Source organism: Cavia porcellus, unplaced genomic scaffold (genome assembly GCF_034190915.1).
Source record: "Cavia porcellus strain 051 isolate PalLab524CR breed Dunkin Hartley unplaced genomic scaffold, mCavPor4.1 scaffold_2, whole genome shotgun sequence".
NCBI lineage: Eukaryota > Metazoa > Chordata > Mammalia > Rodentia > Caviidae > Cavia > Cavia porcellus.
This window is the reverse complement of record NW_026947485.1, coordinates 13,156,979-13,179,499: the sequence shown is the minus strand read 5'-3', so window position 1 is coordinate 13,179,499 and position 22,521 is coordinate 13,156,979. Positions and strand designations below refer to the sequence as shown.

At 39.5% G+C, this 22,521-nt stretch overlaps 1 protein-coding gene across 4 annotated transcripts in view; it reads left to right on the top strand.

Annotated features, from left to right (window-relative positions):
• Positions 1–4,227: 4,227 nt before the first annotated feature.
• The window catches only part of Pnpla8 (patatin like phospholipase domain containing 8), a 38,941-nt gene continuing 20,647 nt past the window's right edge, over positions 4,228–22,521 (top strand). The window contains exons 1-6 of one of the 4 annotated variants that reach the window (XM_063238650.1): positions 4,265–4,404; positions 5,907–6,006; positions 14,777–15,782; positions 15,915–16,064; positions 16,501–16,652; positions 19,510–19,604. In XM_063238650.1, coding sequence (XP_063094720.1) covers positions 15,033–15,782; positions 15,915–16,064; positions 16,501–16,652; positions 19,510–19,604 — 1,147 coding nt within the window. In that variant the 5' untranslated portion in view covers positions 4,265–4,404; positions 5,907–6,006; positions 14,777–15,032. Of the gene's footprint in view, positions 4,405–5,906; positions 6,007–14,648; positions 15,783–15,914; positions 16,065–16,500; positions 16,653–19,509; positions 19,605–22,521 lie in introns of all 4 variants that reach the window. The other 3 variants (XM_013152459.3, XM_003469780.5, XM_063238654.1) reach the window with 3 other exon arrangements.

Here is a 22,521-nt window from a genome sequence, read left to right as displayed (position 1 = left end):
GCAAGACACACCTTCTTCCTGCCATTACATCACATCCTAGCTCCACCCTTAAGTGGGGGTAGCACTGACATCATCAATCCAAGCACTAGACAATGAAACAATCACAAATGCACAATGCAAACTCATGAGGCCTGGGGGCCACAGACATAAACTATGACAGAATCAAAAGACATAAATTTTTTGTCTTAGTGTCCTCAAACTTTATGGAACTAATCACATTAATTTTATGTTGCTGCTAAAACAAAATACTACAAAATATACAAAACATGACCAATATGTAGTGGTTTAAAACAACTCATTCAATATTTTTCAGTTCTGCTGGTTCCTCTGCTGCTGGTCTCACAGATGGAATAGAGATCTCAGCTGCCTTGGGCTTTTATCTGGTGGCTGTAGAAAAAAAAGTGCTTTTGAGCTACGCAGGTTGTTGGCAGAACTGAGTTCCCTGCAGCTGTAGGGCTGCTCTCCATGTCCTTGCTGCTTGGCCAGGAGCCTTCCTGGTTAAGGGCCCGCGTCTTCATCACTTTGCTCCTGGACTTACCATACACTTCTGACCTTGAATCTCTCTCACTTCTCTTCTGCCAAATCTTTACTGCTTTTAAGGGCTTTTGTGATTAGGCTGAGCCCCTGTGGGTACTCCAGAATAATTCTTTTTCTTAAAATCCACAACCTTAATAACATTTGCAAAAGTCCCATTTGTCATGTAACATAACGTATTTACTGTTTCCAAGGATTGGTCGTGGACACTTTTTTAGGCGTACTGCAACGACTATTCTACATTATTATCATCAGTAGTAGTATTTCCCAACATATCTCTCTCTCAGGTAATTTAGAGACTATTTTACAACAACATGGCTAAATTTATTTTGGCTAAAAAACCATGTTTTGCTTAACAACAAAGAACTATAAGTTATTTGAAAGTATTATTTTATGAATCAAAGCTTCACAGAAAGAACTATGTATAGAAAGAGGAAAGATGTAAAACACATAAAGCAATAAGTAAAGTTTTATAAATAGAATGAGAACCATAAGTAAATGATACAGCAGTGATATGGATGTATATTTTACCCAGTCTTGGAAGAATATAAGGCTAGACAGTTGCTGCATTTATCACTATTCAAGTATGGCTGATTTCCTAAAGGCAAAACCTGCTATTAATACATCAGATAATTATTCTAGTTGAAATCAGATGAAATTCTCTTTTCCTCTCTAAACTTTGCCCAAAAGTAAAAGAATCATATATGGATTTTATTTTCCATTTTTAGCTTATAAAACTAGTCATCTGAATAAAATTAAGTTATCAATGCAATAACAATGAATTTTGGAAAAGCCAGTATTTGGGGGCATATTATGCTAGATTTAAAGGACACACAATGAGCATACTCCCTACCTGCAGGATACTCACTGATACTTAAATTGATAAATTGCAATTCTCTGTAACAAGGGCAATAGAAGAAGCTAGCACAGGTAGACGAAATGATCCAAAGAGTAGTAAGGTAAGCTTTTCCTGGTTGAAGGACAAATAAATCTTTAGGAAAAGGGATGGAAGGGAAGCTGAACCAACAGCACAAGCAGAGGCCCTAAGTATGCAAAGGGTTAGAATATGTGAGGGGAGTGCAGGTCTGATGGGAAGATACAGAGCGAGGGGCAAGAAGTGGAAAGTTAGGAGGCAAAGGGTCAGTGTGCCCATATTCAGTCTGTTTCATGGAGATAAAGGGCTGGCAAAGCCTTCTAATCAGGAAAATACATGATTGGAATTGCAGGGGTTCTGTTTTTGTTTATTAATTTTTATGTATTGCAGTATTGGGGGTTGAACTCAGGGCATTCACACTGAGTTATATTCCCAGTCCTTTTTTAGACAGTGTCTTGCTAAATTACCTAGGCTGGGATTTAACTTTCAATCCCACTGCCTCACCTTCCCAGGGTGCTGGGATTATAGGTGGGCACCACCAAATCTGGTTAGGATTTGGAGTTTGGAAAGTCATCTTTAGGGTTGCACAAAAGAGACTTGGCTAGGTTAGAGGGTAGTTACAGGCTGTGAAACCAGCTTAGGTAGGAAGAAAGCCTAAACTGAGGCAGTGGAGTGAGAATGTAGAGTTCGGGAAAAATACAAAAGATTGCACAGTGAGAGTCATCCACTTCGTGATGCATTAAAGGTACAGTGGTGGGCAAAAGATCACCAGCTAGCATGGGGCCTTGCTTTAGGAGAAATGGAAATTTAAGTGTATGCATGATTCTGCAGGAAAAAAGCTTTTAATGGAAAGGTAAAGAAAATAAAAAAGGGACTCTAGTTTGGGTGGTAGCTGATAGAGCATCAGATCCCCCTTTCCCCAAGCAGGCAGGCAGGTTTTGAAGGATAAGCCCAGGTGGAGCAGTTGATCATTGTCTTAGTCTTCCTTTTTAGTGCTGGAATTTTCATGGTTTGAGGGGTGGTTCTGATTCCTTAAAATGATTAAATTGTTTGTGGTTGTTTCAGCCAAGCGCATCTCCGCTTTTCCTGGAATCCAGGTGCTCACAGGATTGGGAAAACAGCTAGAGACTTCTGAGTGTAGCTATGTCTCTATAAACCTCTTATCCTGTTATCCTTAGTCTTCAGGGGCAATGTGATAGGTGAGGTAGATTTAAGGTTAACAGTTGCTCCCTAGATGGTTAATGTGACTGCAGGCAAAGCCAAGAAGACTATGACCCAGAATTTTACAAAATGAATGTCAAAATTTGGGCTGCTTTTAGTTGTCTATTGTACATTGGTAGACCCAAGTGAAGTCTTAGTTTTAGCAAAAATTCCTTTTTAATCCCTGGCTGCATTTGGGGAAAACACACAAATCAAGTTTTTGATAAGTAGCAAGTTAAAAGGCCCAGCATTCTGCCCATCTCCATCCCTATGGTGGTCTCTGACTATGCCATGACTGCGTTAAAGGGAGGGAAAAGAAGGGTTAAGAGTAGTGACAGTCGAGGCAGAGATACGGAGACTACCAAGCACAGGAGCACCGGCAGAACCTTGGGCCCTTACCTGCTACTAACGAAAAGCATGATTCGTGTTTTCTTCCTGGATATTCGAGGACAGAAAGCCATTTTTTCTAAGAGCCATGACTTCAGTAGGACGCACACTAGCCAGTAACAGGAGAAATTGAGAGATTCTTAAAAATTTCTGACATGGGAAGAAAATCTCGATATTTGATATTCTCTGACTAAGGAATGAAGGAAAACAAGTGAGAGGGCATAGTGACAGATTCTCTTCTTGACCAAACTTTACTTGGGCTTCTCCAAGCCCTTATCTCAATTAGGCTATATCCTTGGGTCCTGCCTTAGGCCACCCAAGCCCAGGTTTACCAGGAATCCTCTAAATTGGCTTAGAAAGATCCCTTGTCCAGGTCAGCCTCACCTGCCTTCACCTGCCTTCGGTTTAGCAAGAATGTCCTCTACCCTTATCATTTCTTAACACTTACTTGCAGTATTTGTGTGTAATCTTTCTTACTGTCAGAAACCTTTTGATTACGGTGTAGCAAATAACCTGCAAGCTGGTTTCCTCACTTTAATATTTATTCTATTATTCAAACACCTACAAAGTTCAGTCCCCTTTGCTGAGGGGCTTCACAGTCACTTACAGGAAGCTGCAGCATAGACCTCCATAAAGAGAACCTTGAGGCAGAGTCTAGGTCTTGGTACCCAGTTAACAGGAGACCTGCCGTGGGCTGCAGTTCTCATATCTGATGCGCACCAAACGCCAGAATTCGAACAAAATAAGTGTTAACGGTGGGATCGCTGGGGTGACAGTATACGCTAACTCCAATCACAGATGTGAAAGCGCTTTTGAAAAAGTGACATTAGTCCGGGTGGCCGTGGCCAGGAAGGGATACAGCGGTGTCACCTCAAATGGTGACAGCAATGTGGCAGGGTCTGCTGCGCGCACGCCCAGAGGCTGGTCAACCTCGCAGGGTAGGGTACACAGCAAGCACAGGAATTTCGGGATCGAGATACGGAGGGTCAGCTCTGCTGAACAGAGGTGGAGACTCGCTACAGGCAAGCAGGGCACTCTACTCCGGGTCGCAGCCGGCTGACAGGACTCTGACAATTTAGCCCTCCACCAGGCCACGCCTCTCCGGGAGCACGCAGGCGCATGCACGCCCGCACGCCGGCCGCCAGCCGTCGGGCTCTATTGCGCATGCGCCCCGCGGGGCGATGGCCTGGGAGGCAGAAGTCCCAGGGGCTGCGCCCGGGCTGGCGGGTGGAGCCGAATGGCCTCGCGTCACTTCCTGTGGGGCGGGGCGGAGTGGAAGGGGTGGCGCTCTGGCAGCTGGGAATCGGTTTGTGTTGCAAACCCAGCTGATGCGGGCGTCCGGTGTGGACTTCCGTGACGCGATCAAGCGAGTGGACACTGCCCACGAAGTGACTGCGGCCTGCATCCCGGTGAGTGACGCGACGGGGCGGGGTGAAGGGCAAGCTGCCGCTAGGGGCGGCCGCCGTGCAGCCTCCAGGTCCCCCCGGGTCTCCAGTGGGGGCAGAGTCGCAGCCTGGGGAGACGCCCGCCGCGGGGAGCCCAGGGACGCGGGGCGGCGGCGGCGGGGCCGGGAAGGACGCGGGGGAGGGCGGCCGTGCGTGGCGCCCTCTGCCCCCAACCCGCTGTCTGGGTGCCTCTGGCCCCGGCGCGCGCCCGCATCCCCATCCGCACCCCGCACCCCACTGCCCACTCCCGGCGCGGCCTCGCTGAGCAGGTCTCTCCTGGGTCTGCGCTCTCCAGCAGCTCCCAGGCACTCAGAAGTGGTTGCTGTGTTTTCCGTCGTTCTCGACTTTCCTTGTGCATTTTGAGCTTCCTTTGCTTGATGTTTTTATCTGTCTCACCCACATCTTATATCTCACCCACAGCCGATTCCCTCCCTAACTGCCGTTGCTTGAGGGTATTCCAGTGGGTGTGCTTTTTAAAAGCAGGTGAAGGGTGTGAATCATTGTTTTGCAGAGCAGGAAGCTCATCCCTAATTCCCGGGTGGTTTCTGCGATGATGCTGAGGGGGCCCGGTTTTTAGGCATACTGCAGTAACTTTGAAGAAAAGTGATGACTCTCCAAAGAAAATTTAGATGTGACATCACACAGTACTTTTATTTAAAATAGTGTTTACTTCCAGGAGCAGTTGTATTGTAGATCTGTACTCCTGTTTGTTAAGGTTTCAGAAAGGATAAAAATACGTTGCAAGAAAGCCCGGCATGGTGGCGCATTCCTGTAATCCTAGCATTTGGGAGGCTGAGGCAGGAGAATTGCTGCAAATTTGAAACCAGTCTGGGCTATAAAGTGAGCCCAAGGCCAGCCAGAACTGCTTAAAAAAAAATCAAGGAAATGCCAGTAAGACAGTGAGCTACTAAAGATGTTAAATGTATTTAAAATGTTAAAAATCTGAGGATTTTTTAAAAAGTACTTAAGCTGAATTGGAAGCTTGTACTTTGTATGAGGCATTTGTGTCAAGCTCATTATAGCCATTTTGTTAAATTGCTTATGTTAAATTGTATTTTCACTATTCGGGCATGTTATTTAGTCTTTTTTGAGAGAGTCTCACTAGGCTTGCAGGCTGGGCTTGAACTCCCAGGGATCCTCTCACTTTAGCCTCCTGAGTGCTGGGATTACAGGGTGCACCACTACGCCTGGCCTTTATCCTTTTCATATTTCTTTCTTTTTTTTTTTTTTTTGATTGTCATGTTTTCCTGTTATATATAAAGTAGATCTAAATTAAAGTCTTTTTTTTTTTTTTTTTTTTTTTTTTTTTTTTTTGGTACTGGGGATTGAACTCAGGATCTTGTGTTTGCCAAGCAGGCACTCTTGCCACTGAGCTAAATCCTCAGCCTCTAAAGTTTTGTAAGCAGTGATTTTTCTCATGAGTGATGTTAGCTGAAAGATCAGTTTCACAATTTATATATTGCCAGTTTCACAAGCGGAGCTGGGACAGGAACAACTTTGAGTCATTTGCTTCCAGAGTGGAAGAGTGCGTTTTGCTTCGCCCACAGAATCTACATTCGTGAAAAGGTCAGCACAAGAACTCATAACCCTAGACACCTTCTTGTCTGGTCCTTTTTCTGTTCTAATCTTTCCCACCTAAAGTGTTTTCTTCTATTCATTTATTCATTACTTTTAAAAACATGTTCCTGAGTTTTGGACTTACCTTTTATTCCTGTGCTTTCTTGCTTCCTTGAAAAGCTTCTGTTTCTCTTAATTCTGGATGGTACTCAAGTCTTTACTAGGTTCTCTCTAAACCAGCACTTCAGCATTTTAAAGCCCAAGTATACTCTAATAGGTCCGTGAATATCCAGAAGTGTCACAGAAAATTAGTGTGTATTTTCAAATGAGCATTTTTCAAAGACAGAGGGGCTTTTTTTCAGGTTCCGTGATCCTCAGGTACTCTGTAGTTATTACTAAGTTATCCTTTGGTACATCTGACCAGTCTAATAATTTCAGCTGTCACTATGCTAATTCCACACAATAATCCACAGTCTAGGTGCATCTTAATTTGAATGACCCATCATTACTTCATCTTGTAAATGCAAAAGAAAATTTACTTTTCCCTCATTAAATTGGCTCTTTCTGTTTCCTCATATTCACAAATGGATTGTCTTTTGTTTTTAAGATTTAAAATCGTATAGTTTCTCTTGACACCTTCCTCTCCTTATCCATTGTTGATTGTCAGGAAGCCAGTGTTGTATTGTTGGTTTATTTTTGTCTGCCTACTTCCAAATGTGGCTCACAGTAGCCCTCTTCTCTATTCTAGTATTTATTATTAATTGACTTTTTTTTTACCCTTTTGGCTTTATTATTGTAATGATTAAGTGAAGTCTGTAAATCATTCTTTTCATCCAGTTTGGCCTCCACCCAGCAGTTCTCCTAGTTCTTTAGTTAATACTGCATTCCTTTTTTCAGGGTAGGTGCAGGCCTCCTTCCATGACCTCTAGTCTTCCTTGCTCTTTTCTCAGTTGATAACTTGTCTCACTTTACAGTCTAGTTTTGTACTCTTACCTTTTGTTATAGTTGAATTTACTTTCAGAATACCTTGCATTTCCTAGTATTGTCATTTGGTAACAAATTAAACTTGTTAACTTTATTATTGCTATTGTAAATTTTACTTGGTAGTTGTTTCTGAAGGAAGTATATTAAAATCTCAATTTGATCATAAAATTGTCTTCCTTTATGGTTCCCATTTTTGAGTTTATAGTCTGTATATCAATGCAACGTTGGTAGACATATTCATAATTGGTAATGATTGTGTATGTAAATGTCCCGGCCTACGGGTGAGGGGGAGTGGGGATCAGAGGGGACAAGAGACACGAAGAATGGAGACAAGTCAGAAATACAATCAAGTCTCATTCAAGGAAAAAGTGACAAATATATAGGGTATTGGGGAAGGGGCTGGGTTCTGATGCGTCAGCAGGTAACTTAGCAACAGTGGGAAGTTCTGGGGGGGGCGGCTATAGGGTAGTTTGAGTCTCCTGCGCCAGGGTCCATAAATCAGGCTAATTAGCATGTTCACTGTACAGGCAGAACCACAGGGAGATGTGACAGGCTAGGTGAGGAGAGATGGAAACTTAACTGCTAAATAGAAACTTAACATTAAGATGCCTGTGTCTTTTTAACATAAGATGATGGCCATTGGCAGGGTTTCCTACATGTAAATATACATATATGGGGGGTTTTGTTGATGTTTTGGAAGTAGTAAGGCTTGAACCCAGGGCCTTCACACTGACCTACATCCCAGCCTGTTTTTAAATTTTATTTGAGAAATGATCTGAGTTGCTAGATTATCTGGTCCAGTTTTAAATTTGGTGTCCTGCTGCCTCAGCCTCCCAGAGTGCTGCGATTACAGGCCTGTTCAACATTGCCCTGCTGCTGATTGTCTTTTTTTTTGAGACAGGTTTTTGCTCTGTAGTTCAGACTGAATTTGAACTCACTTTGTACCCTAGGCAGGCCTCAAACTGGTAGCTATCCTCTTGCCTCAGTCTCCCAAGTGCTGGGAGTACAGGCATGTGCCACCACGCCTGGCCTCGTATCTTTTGAAACAATGCACAGTCCTCAATGATAGTCCAGGCTTAACATTGCTGTCTTCTGCTTCAGTCTTGGAACCATTCAGTCACCTTGTCCTTGATGGTCTGAATATAAAAAGCTCATTTCTGAATTTTTTTCTCGCATTTTTCAGTTTAATTCTCAATAATTTAACAATTTGTCATTAATTTCTGAATAATAATTTGCTTCTTCACCTGATTCAATTCATCACTAAAATGTGAGTTTGTCACTTTTGACCATACATCTAAAATAATACCCTACCTCTTGCTTTATTTTAATTCATAGCAACTTCTCTTATTCTGATACTTTATTATAATGTTGTTCTGATGTTATTGTTAATACCTCTTTTAATCATTATGCCATTACCTTAAATTTGTCTTTGTGTCTTCTGTTGTATATTTGAGATTCTTAGACTCAATTTTTAACCTCTAAGTCTTGGTTACAGATTCTCCTGCTGCTGTATTTGCTGATCCGTCAATCTGGGTGATGGTTCATTTCCTTGCCTGTTTTGTAATGTTTGTGTGTTAATGTTCAGTGCTCTTGCTTAGTGTGGGTGTCCCATTGCAGGGCCCTTACCTTGTGGTTTCAGTTAAATGATGAGGTTGCCTGCATAGCTGACCACTTTTCATTTGCGTAGCACTATGGAGGTAGTATGACTAGATGCAGACCTGAATGAAGTTCAACTTGTAGATTTCCCTTTACTGGTTTTGAGCATGGCTGTTTATCCAGAAGGACTCTAACTCTATTTAAGGAAATACTTTTTTTTTTTTTCTCTTGATTTTGAGACAGGTTTTCACTGTGGAGTTCAGGCTGGCCTTAAACAGGGCAGTCCTCCATGTAAGCCTCCTAACTGTTAGGATTACAGGCATGCACCACCATGCCAGGCCATGAAGTGTTTGTCTGGTGGGAGTTGCAGCGCTTTTCTGTTAATCTGGTTTATGACATTGTCTGTAAACCATGAAAAGGTCAGAAGAGCCAAGGCAGACAGGCTTCTTGTGTGCAGTTGAGTGTTTTTTTTTTAAAGTAATATGTGCACATGCAGTGTAGAAAGAAGATTTTGGTTCAGTGTCAGGTTTTTTGTTTATTTTGTCTTTTTGAGTCAGGGTTTCACTGTGAAGTTCAAGCTCACATTGTAACCCAGGCTAGCCTTGAACTTGCAATGATCCTCCGGCCTCAGCCTCCCAAGTTCTGTAATTACAGGCGTGCACCACCACTTCCAGCTTCAACAATGTTGTATTCCTAGTAATTTAATAGAGTCTTCATTCTTCTTTCTCAGTATTTGTTGTAGTCCAGGGTTGTACACAAAGAACAACTAGGATTAGGACATGGAATTTATAATATTTTTATAATGGTCACTGGAAGTTAACACAGGAAAATGCAGGTAATCTATCTGCAACACCAAAGACATAGATTATTTAGTCAAGAGCCTAAACCCCACAGCAATGTACCACATGAGTCCAGATAAAAACCCAGAGCTCAGAACAATGCCTCCCACAAGTCCAAGTGAAGGTCCAGAGCCCACAAGAAGTACTCACACCAGTCTCTTTTATGGATCTGTGCTGGGAAGACCCAAAGGTCAGCGGTGGAACCCAGAAAGTCCATGCCAGCAGGATGAAGGAGCTGTGCTAGTGGGATGAGGGTTCTACGCTGGAGCCGAGAAGTCACACTCACAACAAAGACCAGGGCTATCCTGAAAGGCACCACAGCTGTTCTCAGTGACATGGAGGCCCGAGCTCCTCCAATGACAAGCACAGTCGGGTATGTGCCAGGAAGCAGCGTGACGAGTTCATCCTGGAGACCAAGCAGCACATGTCTTCCCCTCCGGACCCAGGAAACAATGCTCGATGTGAGGACCAGAGCTTCTCGAGGAGAATCAACAGCTCAGACAGCAAGTCGTAAGAGAACCCACAATGCCTCCTTAACACCTCAACCCTCCACATCTCCCTTCTTCTCCACCTGTTTATTCTGGCAACTTTCCTCAGTTGGAGCATCTTCGCTCAATGCCTTGCTGATGTAATCCAGCTAGCGTTAAGTTGATCACCAGTTCTCAATCCATAACAGTATTCTTATACCTTTTTCTCATAAAATGTCTGTAGGTCCTGCAGTAAAACTATACTGTTTGCAATTTCTGAACGTACTCTTTGTGTTTTCCTACTTGCTTATTGTTTGTTTGCTTGTATTTTAGTGTTATTTTGCTTCCTCCCATCTCATCTATCTTAAATTACTATTTTTCAGGAGATTGGTTTTTTGTGACAGTCTTACTGTGTAGTTTAGTCTGGCCTTGAACTCACTGGGTCGCCCAGGCTTACCTCAAACTCACTGCGATGCTCCTGACTCAGCCCTGCCCCTTCTAGGATTACAGGCATGTACCAGCATACCTGGCTTGTCTTCATGGCTTTAACTGTTTGAAAATGTCATGTATTTGTAATCTTACTGTTATGGTCTGTGTCCCCACAACCTATGTTGAAATCCTAACACTTAAGGTGAAGGTAGGTATCAGGCGGTAGAGCCTTTGGGAGGTGATTAGGTTATGAGTAGGATTAATGCCCCTTTTAAGGAAGGACTCAAGAGAGCAAACTAGTTCCCTCTACCAAGTGAAGACACAGCTGGAAAGCACCATCTGTGAACCAGAAAGCAATCCCTAACTAGACACTGACGCTGCTAGTGACTTAAATCTTGAACTTCCCAGATTCCAGAAAGATAGTATTTTGTTATAGCAGCCCAAATGGATCAAGACATACAATATAAAGTCTTTTTCTGATTGGCTTCTTTCACATAGTAATGCTCATTTAAGTTTCCTCCATGCCTTTCAACATATTGATAGCTTATTTCTTTTTACCACTGAATGTTCCATTGTCTGTTCCACTTACAATGTCTATCGAAAAGCTGTAGTGTATATAGGATTCACACTATCTGCAGTTTCAGGCATCCATTGGGAGTCTTGAAATGTATCCTCTCTGGATATGAAGGGACTACTACTATGTCCCATTTTGTCCAGGCACATACCGAGAGACTTCTTGGGTACTTTCAAATTTAGCATTTATGAATAAAGCTGTTATAAATATTAACATACAAGATGTAAGTATGGACATAAGTCTTTAACTCCTTTGGGTAAATGCCAAGGAGCACAATTCCAAGACTGTATGATAAATACGTTTATTTATGTATTGCATTGTATGTTTTAGATGTCAGTTCTTTGTCATGGATGTCTCCTGTAAATATTTTCTATCTTCTCATTCTCTTGACATAACAATGGTACTGCCACACTGTTCTCCACAGTGGCTGTACCATTTTGCATTCCATTAGTAATCAGAGTTCCTGTTCTGCAACATCCTCCCCAGTGTTTGGTGGTGTCAGCACCTGGTTTCTGGCCTTTCTAATAGTGTGTAGTGGTATCACACTGGTGTTTGAATTTGCATTTTCTTGAGGGTATATGCAGAAAGCCAACCTACTGCAAACACCTAACCAGAGGAAGCGAACAGAGATGAAAGGAGAGGACAGGTAATTTTGAAAGAGGGGCCAGAAGACTCTTCCCACTAGTGGACAAAGAGCCCTGAGCATCTGGTTCACCTTGTTTCTAATCAGCTTAGTCAACGGAGCAAGCAATTAGGTTAATGGAAAATTCATCTGTTTTTCATTACTTGTAAAGTGTGACCAGGTAAGTATTTCTCAAAACAAGATCTCAGCTGTGTTGACTTCTTCCCTGAAACTTGCAAGGCCAGCATGCTGTCATGTTGCTAGAGGGAGAACAGCTTGCTCTTCTCTCCTCCGTGTCCACAAGGAAGGTCAACTGGGCCTCGATCCTCTTTGACTAGTTTCTCACAAGCTTGTAATGTGGTGCATCTTTTCAAAAGCATCAGTGTGTATCACCTGACCAAGAATCTGGCCAAGAATCTCAATTGTCTCTAGAATGCCTCGAGAAAAATAAAAAATAGAGACAATTTATCTAAAGACTTATAAATTTGAAGTATTTTGTCCTTAAGTATAATCCTCAGATGACTTAAGAAGACATAGATGATCTTATGTTTAGAAGTGTCTTGTCCTTGAGTATAATCTTTAAATGACTTAAGAAGGTATAGATGACCTTACGCTTGGAAGAGTCAATGAGAAATCCCAGATGGGTGGTACCAGTAATCCCAATCCTTTCTTTCCTCCCACAGGGAAATATGCAAAGCCAGTCACTGTGACTTTGTGGTCCCCAACAAGTATGCTTTGTATGTTCTATATATCAGTTCTCTGTCATGGATGTCTCCTGTAAATATTTTCTATCTTCTCATTCTCTTGACATTGTTTTTCACAGAACAAAAGTTTCTAATTTTAATGAAGTCCATCTCGTGTATTATTTCCTTGAATGGGTTATGTTTTTGGTGTTGTATCTGAAGAGTCATTGCCGTTTCTAGGGTTATCTAGATGTTGCCCTGTGTTATAATTTAGGAGTTTCATAGATTGTGTTTTACATTCATACTGGTGATCCATTTGAATTAATTTTTGTGAAGATTATGAGGCCTGTTTAATTTTTTTTTTGCATGTAGGCGCAGTTATTCTAGTGCTGTTTGTCTAGAAGACTGTCTTTGTTCCATTTTTTACTGCCTTTGCTTCTTTGCCAGACACTTAACTTATAGTTAATTAGGTATATTTCTGAGCCGTTTATGCTATGGATCTGTTTGCTTATCTTTCACCACTAACACACTGTGTCAGTGGTAAGTAATCTGCTTCAATGTTTTGTTGGCTACTATGGGTCTTTTGCTTCTCCATATAAACTTTAAATTTGTTGATGTTGACAAAATAAATGGCAAGGATTTTGATTGAAATTATGTTGCGTCTGTAAATCAAGTTGACAATATTGAGTCTTCCTTCTTGTTACTGTGTGGTAAATCCAACAAATAGATTCCATGCTGTTTTGTACAACAAGCAATGACTTGCAAAGCATCCATGCAATGGTCAATGAAAAGCAGTTGCATTGATTGAAGATCACAGGAGGATGTGCTCAGGGAAAGGTCTGTACCAGCAGAAACAATAAGGGTGACATGAACAGAAAAGCGGTGTTCTAGTGAGGGTGGGGAAAACAAGCATAGCATAGCACACAAGATTAATCAGGCTTTCAGTGCTCCCCAATCCGTCTGCCGCTCTTTGGGTCTCTAGGTAAAGTTGGCAGGAATGATTGACAGAGTGCAGAGTCATTTCAGTGCTTCAGTGAGCATATGTTTCCAATGATTCAATCTGATTAAATTATAACATGAGATGCAGTCCGTATTTCTGAGCCATTCATGAAGTCCAGGTGGGGAAAAAGTTCTTGAAGGCCAAGAGATGTAACTGCATGCATTCTATCCTGGAGCTTCAGGGAATTCCTAGGTCTTTGTTCTTGTATTTGCTGCTTTTCTCATAACAGTGGAAGGAGGACTGGGCCTTGAGTCTGGCCCAAACTCAGGTTGGTAGAGAGTGGTCTTCCAGCCCACAGTGTATTATCTGTACCACTCTGCATGAGCACGGGTTATCTCTATATTTAATTCATTGGGTTTTTTCAGTGTTTTATATTTTTTCTCACTTAGAGCTTGTATACATTTTATTAGATTTATACCAAAGTATTTTCATTTTAAGGGGGGATTGTAATTTAAAGGGTAGTGTGCTTTGTTTTGAATTTCACTGGTTCATTATTGGTATAAGAGAACACTTTTCCATATTTTAACTTTTTGTCTGTGTATTTCCTTTTTGTGTCTTCATGCATTAGGACTTGTGGTGCAGTGATAAAAAGCAGTGGTAAGAAGGGACATCTTGACTTGTTCTTAATCTGAGTGAGCAAGCTGTAATTTTTACCCTTAGTTATGATACCTGCTATAGGATTTTTCTTTTTAGGGTTTTGTTTGTTTATATTTACTTAGTTTTTTGGTAGTGTATATCAAGTAGAGGATGTTTCCTTCTATTTCAGTTTATTGACAGTGAATGTGTGTTGGATTTTGTCAAATGTTTTTTTCTGCAGCTATTGGTAGACTAATAAATTATTCTTTTTTTAGCTTATTGAAGTGATAAATTATGTTTTTTCATTTTCACAGATTGAGCTTATCCTGTATACATTCTATTGTATTTTTTAAAAAATGGGTGTAATCATTATGTATTATAAGCATATCCTAATAAAAATTTTAAAAAAGAAAGATGGGTGAACTAAAAAATGTCTTTGAATCTGTTTGTCTACTTTAAGGTCCGATTTCTGTTCTTTATGTTACCAACTAAGCTAGTATATGAGTTTGAAGTATCTTTAAAGGGGTTTGGATGTGAAGGTCCCAGAAGAAAAGAAGCATAAACAGGCCTAGGGAGTACAGATACGAATGACCTTAAGTAACTTTGATTCTGTCCCAAAGTTGCAGTTAAAAAAAAAAAATACAAGTATATACCTTGTCATCTCTCTGCCTGTCTTGATTTCTTCTATCCTGCCTCAGTACTACCCAGTTTTTCTTTTTATTGACTCAATACTGAAAGATGAATTATTTTCTATTAGTTTAAAATCTATATAAGTCATATTGAAATAATCCTTTTTGAAACAATTTACTAAATTGTTAAAACATTCTTGTATTTTATCTTTTACCCAATTTTGATTTTACCTTTTTTAAGTTCTATTTTAGGTAAGACCATGATTTGCGGCATTTCATAAATGAAGCATTGAGGAATGAAATGAGATAATGTCATACAGAAAATAAATGATAGTTATGTCTATTAGTTTGACCATAGATATATATATTTACCTCCTTAGTAATGTGAGAAGTCTTTGTGGAAAGCAGAGAAGCAAGCAGCTGCATTTTGTGTGCTCTCCTCGACATTACTGGTGGATAAGCCATCGCAGTCTACAAAGAGGTTTTCACACAAGCAGGCTAAGATGTAAGTGGACCAAAAGTGAAGCGTGTTCCTGCAGTAAGCCCTGTCACTCTCCAAGCGGCCATGGTTTACATGTTGGTATTTGGAAACTTAGCACTTCTGCTCCCAAGGGACTTACAAAAGTGAGCATTCGCATGTCTCGTATTAAAAGTACTTTGAATTCTGTTTCAAAAGCTGTTTTTGGTAGTCAAAATGAAATGATTTCACGTTTAGCTCAATTTAAGCCAAGTTTTCGAATATTAAAAAAAGTATCAGATAGTGGCTTGTCAAAAGAGAAAAATACTGAAGAAGGCATCAAATCTTTGAAAAAATACAGTGACGACGAATCAGCTGAAAAGAGTCCTTTTGCAGAAGAGAAAAATCACCTAATAGATAAAGAAGATACAGGTAAACAAAGCCTTTTTCATTATACAAGTCATATAACCACAAAATTTGGAGAATCATTCTACTTTTTATCAAATCACATTAATTTGTACTTCAAGCGTGAGGAAAAAATGTCTCCAAAAACCGAAAATAAACATTTTGAGGACAAAGCAGAACTCGAAAATGGAAACACTGAAGAAGGGAAACCCAGTTCTCCTGGTCCTGGCATCCTGACTGGTGAGCCAGGCTCGCCGCCTTCCGTCGGTTCCGTGGCCAAGCCTGCGGGCCCAAATGGGGTACCAGAGGTTCTTCCAGTTTCCACGAAACAGAGCATCGCTAACTTTTTTTCTCGCCCCACGGAGGGTGTCCAGGCTTTAGTAGGTGGCTATATCGGTGGCCTCGTCCCCAAGTTAAAGTATGACTCCAAGAGTCAGGCAGAAGAACAGGAAGAGCCTGTTAAACCGGAGCAGGCTGACGGAAGTGCAGAGGAGAAAAAGCGAGCGTCTCTCCAGAGGGAAAAGGCAAGTGCTTACTCAGTGCGGTTTCAATTGGATTAATTGTGTCAAACGTGTAAGTTTCGTTTCTTAATGAAACATTAACCATTTGTTACAAGTGTCATATGCTAATCACGAATATTTAATGTGTCTTTCTAGATTATTGCAAGAGTGAGTATTGATAACAGAACCCGGGCGTTAGTGCAGGCGTTAAGAAGAACATCAGACCCAAAGCTCTGCATTACTAGGGTTGAAGAACTGACTTTTCATCTTCTAGAATTTCCTGAAGGAAAAGGAGTAGCTGTCAAGGTAATTTTTGATTTACATAATCAGGTTTTGCCTTGCACTAAAATACTAAGTTTTTATTTTAAAATTTTTGTGATCTTTATCATACATGTAATTGTGTGTTCAGTAATTGCACCATTTTCTATAAATCATGCTGTTACTAGTAATATCTATATATTCAGGTTAGACATTTATATGAAATAGGAATGTCAGTATATTTATTAAATTGCCTAAAGTTTGCCAAGTTTTTAATTGCAGCGCCAGTGTTTATATTGTATAATTACTCTTTTAAGACAGGACATAAAATTCACATATGGAACCAGTACTAGTTTTAATTTTAGATCTTTTCATGTTTGAAAGTCTAAAGTTTTAATGACCTATTTGTGTTAAATTAAAATTTAATTATACAGTTTCATTCTTGATCGATAAAGGCAACAAAATATTTTTCTTCTCAACATAGGAAAGAATTATACCATATTTATTACGACTAAGACAAACTAAAGATGAAACTCTTCAGGCTGCAGTTAGAGAAATTTTGGCCTTAATTGGTTATGTGGATCCCGTGAAAGGGAGAGGAATCCGAATTCTCTCAATAGATGGAGGAGGAACAAGGTAAGGTTAGAAAATTGCCTTCTAAAAACTACAGATGCAGTTCAGCTGTAGGAGTCGTAAACATCTGATTTGATAAATTGTATCACTATAAAACTAAAATTTTAAAATATGAAATCATGTTTTTTGTTTATAACTTCAAGTCTCAGTAACTCTATCATATGCTTGAGTCACCTCATTTTGATTTAGTTTAGTATTTATATTTTAGTTTGACCTTTTTAGACCTTTTTATTAATTTGGAAGCTTATCAACCATTATTCTTGTAAAATCTTGGCAGTATTACAATGTTAGCGTGCTTTGTTAGGTTAGTTAACAGCGTTTAATGAGGGATGGTGAGCACAGGCGTCTGTGTCCTTGCTGACTTCCTTGCTCCACGTGTTTGGTACCATACCAGAGGTAAATGCTTCCTTGGTCAGGAGATAATTTCACTGTCAGACTTCATTTTTACTTCTGGCAGTCCACTCATGCTTATTCTGTCGTAGATGATCTCATTTCTGCCATTGTGTTGCTTAGATTGATGGCTTGGTTTTTTGAAACTCTCCACTCATGGTTTCTAGCTTGGCTTTAGCTCCTGCCATCTCTGTCCTGACCTCTGAGACTTACAGGCTGTGCCCGGCCTACCACTTTTTCCTTTAATTTCTCTGATTTTGTTCTCTATCCCTGCCTTGCCGATCACACTTCTCTCTTCTTTATCTTTTATTAAATTCCCCAGTCTCACCTGTCACCTAAGTCCTATATGGTGTGACACGGTGTGAAAGAAGGATTGAGTGATAAATGATTTAAAAATTGAGGAACAGGACACTGAAGTACTAGAACGGTGCCAGTGGGAATTTTTCAGGAGGAAGAAAGATACACTAAACTTGTTTTGAAGAAATACGGAGACTAGATATACTATAATTAGGACAGAATCATTCTAAACACAGCACAGGGGGGAACTGGGATAGAATGACAGAGACAGGAAGTGAGTGGCGCTGGCCAAGACGTCCTGGGCATGTTAGGCATGTTGGATGTGAGCTTACATGCTTCTGCATAGAAGCGCTCAAATAGCAAAAGGCCAATATTTTAGAAGATCTCAGTGGATGTTTCTTAGAAAAATGAAATCATCCAAGGAAGTGTGCATCAGCCGTGTGTTGTATAAAGTGGTAATGAATTGTAGAAAATCATCATGGTTAACAGAATCAGTTCCACATGATGAGAATAAGGAACGTGATAGTTAAATGAGGAAGAAGTTTCCGAAGGAGCAGGAAGAATCCTCTTTTGCGTTCCAGAGGAGGAAAACAGCGACATGGAAAAATAAAAAAAAACTTACTGAGTAGTAGTGGGAACTGTGAAAAAAAAATTAAGCAAAGTAAAAGAATATAGCCTAAAAGTGGCATTTTAAAGAAGGACCCTGATAGATTTTTTTAAGAAGTGAGAAATACATAAGCACAGATGTAAAGGAAGAACATTGAGGGACATTCAGATGGCTAAAATGAGAGAGGTATGGTGAAAAGACAGTTGTGACTAATACTTGATCTGTTAGGAAAAGAGTTTTACTGGTCATAGAGGGAAGAAATTAGTGAAGGAACTTGGAGAAATCTAGGAGTATGTTAAGATGAAGGTAAGTTAGGATCAGTGATCCTCTGGTGGAGGTGACGCTGTCCCATAACACTAACATTGTCTGGACATGTTTTTGTTGTCACACTGGAGTACTTTCACTTACATCTCATTTGAAGGGAGCAGTTGCTACTGAGCACTCTGTGATCCATATAGCATCTCCCTGAAGCAAGGATCAGCCACCCAGGGAGTCAGAGGCCCTGCGGTGACTAGCCACAGAGGGAGGTTTGTGTGGAAGGCAGTTAAGTCTGAGGGCTCGGAGTAAAAGAAACCAAAATACACCTCTGTGTGTGTGAGCCACAACTGGTAGTACAGTGTTATGCAAATGACAACCTGGCAAATAAATATATATGTGTAATTTTTTTAAAAACTCATTTTGAATTAATTTACAAATACTTCATTTTTAAATATTTCCCCCCTAATTATATAAGTGATTAGAAAAACTTGGGTGGAAAAGAAAAGAAAAAACCAGAGCTAAAAGTGTCAAGATTATTTTAATATTGTCATCAGTGTTTTCTGTGTGATGTATACTGAAAGACAATAGAGATCACATAGTTAAATGTTTTATTTGGTATTATCTTTTGTGAGGGGTACCAGGGCTCACAACCGCGAACCTGCAAGGCTGGCGCTTATGCCACTGAGCTAAATCCTCAGTCCTTGGTATTATCTTTAATTCTTCATTTGCCACCTTAAATTAATATTTCTGTTTTTTATAAGACACCTTGTTTTCAAATTTGAATTGTTTATCACTAAAGTAATTCAGGCTGACCTTGAACTGACTACATAGCACAGTGATTCTCCTGCCTCAGCCTCCTGAGTGCTGAGATTACAGCATGCACCGCCATGCCTGGTGAGAGTTCAGATGTTTTTAAAAAATGTAGGGCTGGGGATTTAGCTCAGTGGCATAAGGCCCTGCCTTGCAAGCACGCAGTTGTGAGTTCAATCCTTGTACCAAAAAAAAAAAAAAAAAAAAAAAAACCCAAAAACAACAACAAAATGTATCATCCCATTGTTATGTTAGTATTTTTAAAGATACTAATATAAATTTTTAAATGTACTACCATTGCACAGATTTTATAGCCTTTAAGTTCTAGATTTTTCAACAGGGATTCTCAGTTTCGGTCAGTCAATAGTAATTTATATTATTAGTTTTGATGTTAGCATATAAGCTACAAAGGCAGTTTATAGAATTGTTTGATTCAGTAACTTGAATTAATATTCCTCAAGACCGGAATTCCCACTTTGCATTTAATCTTTTCTACAGGGGTGTGGTTGCTCTTCAGACTCTGCGGAAATTAGTTGAACTAACTCAGAAGCCAGTTCATCAGCTCTTTGATTACATTTGTGGTGTAAGCACAGGTAATTATCCGCAGCACCGAAGCAGTGCATAATAGCAGCACATTAAAGAAAAGCACACTACACAGTCAGCCTTAATGTCATGGGTGGTGTGTGTGTTTATGATGATAACCCTTTGGTTTGCTTTATGAACTTTTAAAAATCTTTATTGATTAACATTCAAAAATGAATTTTATGTGCTTTCATAATACGTTTTCAGTAAGCCACCGTGGTTGGACAAATTGCTGTTGTTTTATGGAACTGTCATCGTAAATAGAGTAGATAAAATAGAAGGAAGATCAGTACTCGCTATATTGGAACCAATAGAAAATCTAAGATAGGATTTTACCCTTTTGTGAGGTTTGTCTCTCAGTGAGGAAATTGTTTTATACATCATTTTTTATGTTGTTTGAAATCATAATTTAAATTGATAAAATTTGAGAAAGCTACTTTTACACACTGCTAGTGGTATACATATAGTAAGATTTTGTTTGTATAGAAAGAATTGGCAATTTAATGTGATTGTTACTTTGAATTTTACTGTTTGACCTGGTAATTTCTCACTTCATGTTAGTTTACATTCATAGTTTTTTTTTAAATGGAAAAATGTAAAACAAAATTTCATAACAGTATTATAAGAATAACATTAGTTAATAGATCACATGTTGTTATCTTTAAGTAGTTGCTCAGGATTCAAGATACAAGCATAAAAATTTCTCTAATTGATATTAACACAAACATTTTCAATGGAGAAGAGACAATAATAGTATCAGCAACATAAGCGCCTGCCTTGCAAGCAGGCAGTCATGAGTTTGACTTTTTCCCCCCTTTCCTATTCTTTCCTCTTTTACCCAACCTCGTTCCTTTTTCCTTTTAAAGAATTTCTTCCCACTTCACAACGTCTGTTGTATGTTTCAGAATTTACTTTTTTAGTTTCTCCTATCAGGGAGACAGTATGATGTTTATACATAATTTCATTTATAAGTATGGTATCAAGTTGCATCCATTTACCTGTAAAAGTCTCAAGCTTATCCATCTTTATGGCTGAGCAGTACTCCATTGTGTAAAAATTCCATATGTTTTTTAATCCATTCCTCAGTTGATAGGTTGATCTGGGTTGTTTCCAAGATTGAGCTACCACAGTTTGTAGTGCTAGAAACATAGGTGCACATATATCGTTATGGTACAGTGTTTTGATTCTTCTGGTAAGATAACCAGAAAGGAAATAGCTGGGTGGATTAGGACCTCTAATTCTAGTTTTTTGAGGAATCTCCACACAGATTTCCAGAGTGGTTGCACCAGTCTACACTCTCCCCAATAGTGAGAGCCCACAGCCCCTTCCAGCATTTGTTATTGGTTGATTTCTTTCTTTCTTTTTTTTTTTTATTTTTTTTGGTACCAGGGATTGAACTCACAACCTGGTGCTTGCTAGGCATGGTCTTAGGTTACTGAGCTAAATCCCCAGCCATTGGTAGATTTCTTGATGGTAGACATTCTTTCTGGAGTGAGATGAAAGCTCAGTGTTGTTTTAAGTTGCATCTCTCAAATGACCAGTGATGTTGAACATTTTTACATGTATTTATTTGCCATTTGTGTATCTTCATCTGAGAAGTGCATATTCATCTCAGATGCCCATTTTTGGGTTGGGCCTGTAAATTTAGGGGTTCTGTTTTTTTTATATGTTCTAGATGTCAGTCCTTTGGGGGACAATTGGTTAAAATTTCCCACTCCTGATTGTCTTTTCTCGTTGTTGATTGCTTTTGATGTGCAAAACTGATCCCAGTTGTTGATTCTTTGAAGTATTTCACGTCATAGACTTTGTAACTTTTCTCATTCTTTTAAGTTACAACAGTAGTTTAAAAATGAATACAAACAAAATCAAGTGATTTCTCTACATCATTAGTTTTGAACATGACCATTATTTCCAAAAGAGTGTTAATTGATGCTCGCTTGTCATTACAAACTGGGAATAATTACAGGGATGATCTAAAAACCTGAGGAATCCATTGGTATATGGAATCAGCAGAACAGTATTTAGGATAGAAAATGTTGGATTACAGTAGAATGAGTTCTTTAAAGACGACGTTCAATGGTTATAATATGTTGGAAATGTGACTCAAATAGGAAAATGATAGGTGGATCCCAAGTCAACTTAACTCTGGAAACTTCTTAAAGAGCATTTCCCATAACTGTAGTGTTCTTTTGAAAATATTACCCTGATCATTCCTCTAACATTTGGAATGGTCCTAGGAATTCAGACATTTAAACATATTAGAAACTAACTTGTTGCTTTGACTCCACTGTTAGAGAAAGCTCAGTAAAGAGAATCTCAACTGAGATTCATTTATGAGGTAAAGGATCAGTTTATGTAATATGTACATTTCTGTTTTACAGTGTATCTTTTTCACATGTTTTATTTATACTGATGTTAGGTTGTGTTGTCATAATTTTCTTTTTTCATTTTTTATAGTTTGCAACTGCTCTTTTTAAAGTTGGTACAGTATATTAAAGATGTAATAACTTAGCAATAGTTAATTCAGTTTTAAAATTCTATCCTCATGTATCTTAAAAGTAACATATTTGCAAGTTTTTGTGTTAATTAGAAAATTTCTACAAATTAAAAAATAGTTTCTATTATATAAGCTATAACAGTGTAATTTTAAAACATAACTTGTCTGATCTTTTATTGGTATACCAGTTACAGTAAAATAAGTTAAACATTCAGACTGTGTTATGGTAGTGATGTCTTGGTTTTCCTTTGTGTTTAGTTGCAGTCTCAGGTTGGGTGGTAATAACGAGCAGGTCTTTGCCCTGTCCTGTGGGCGCTCCATACCCCAAAGTGGTCTCCTTTCTTTCCTCAGGGTTAGGCCAAGTGGACACACTAGGTGGCAGTGTGACCTACCAATTACAGCTAGTAGATAAATGTGCATTTAAAAGGAGG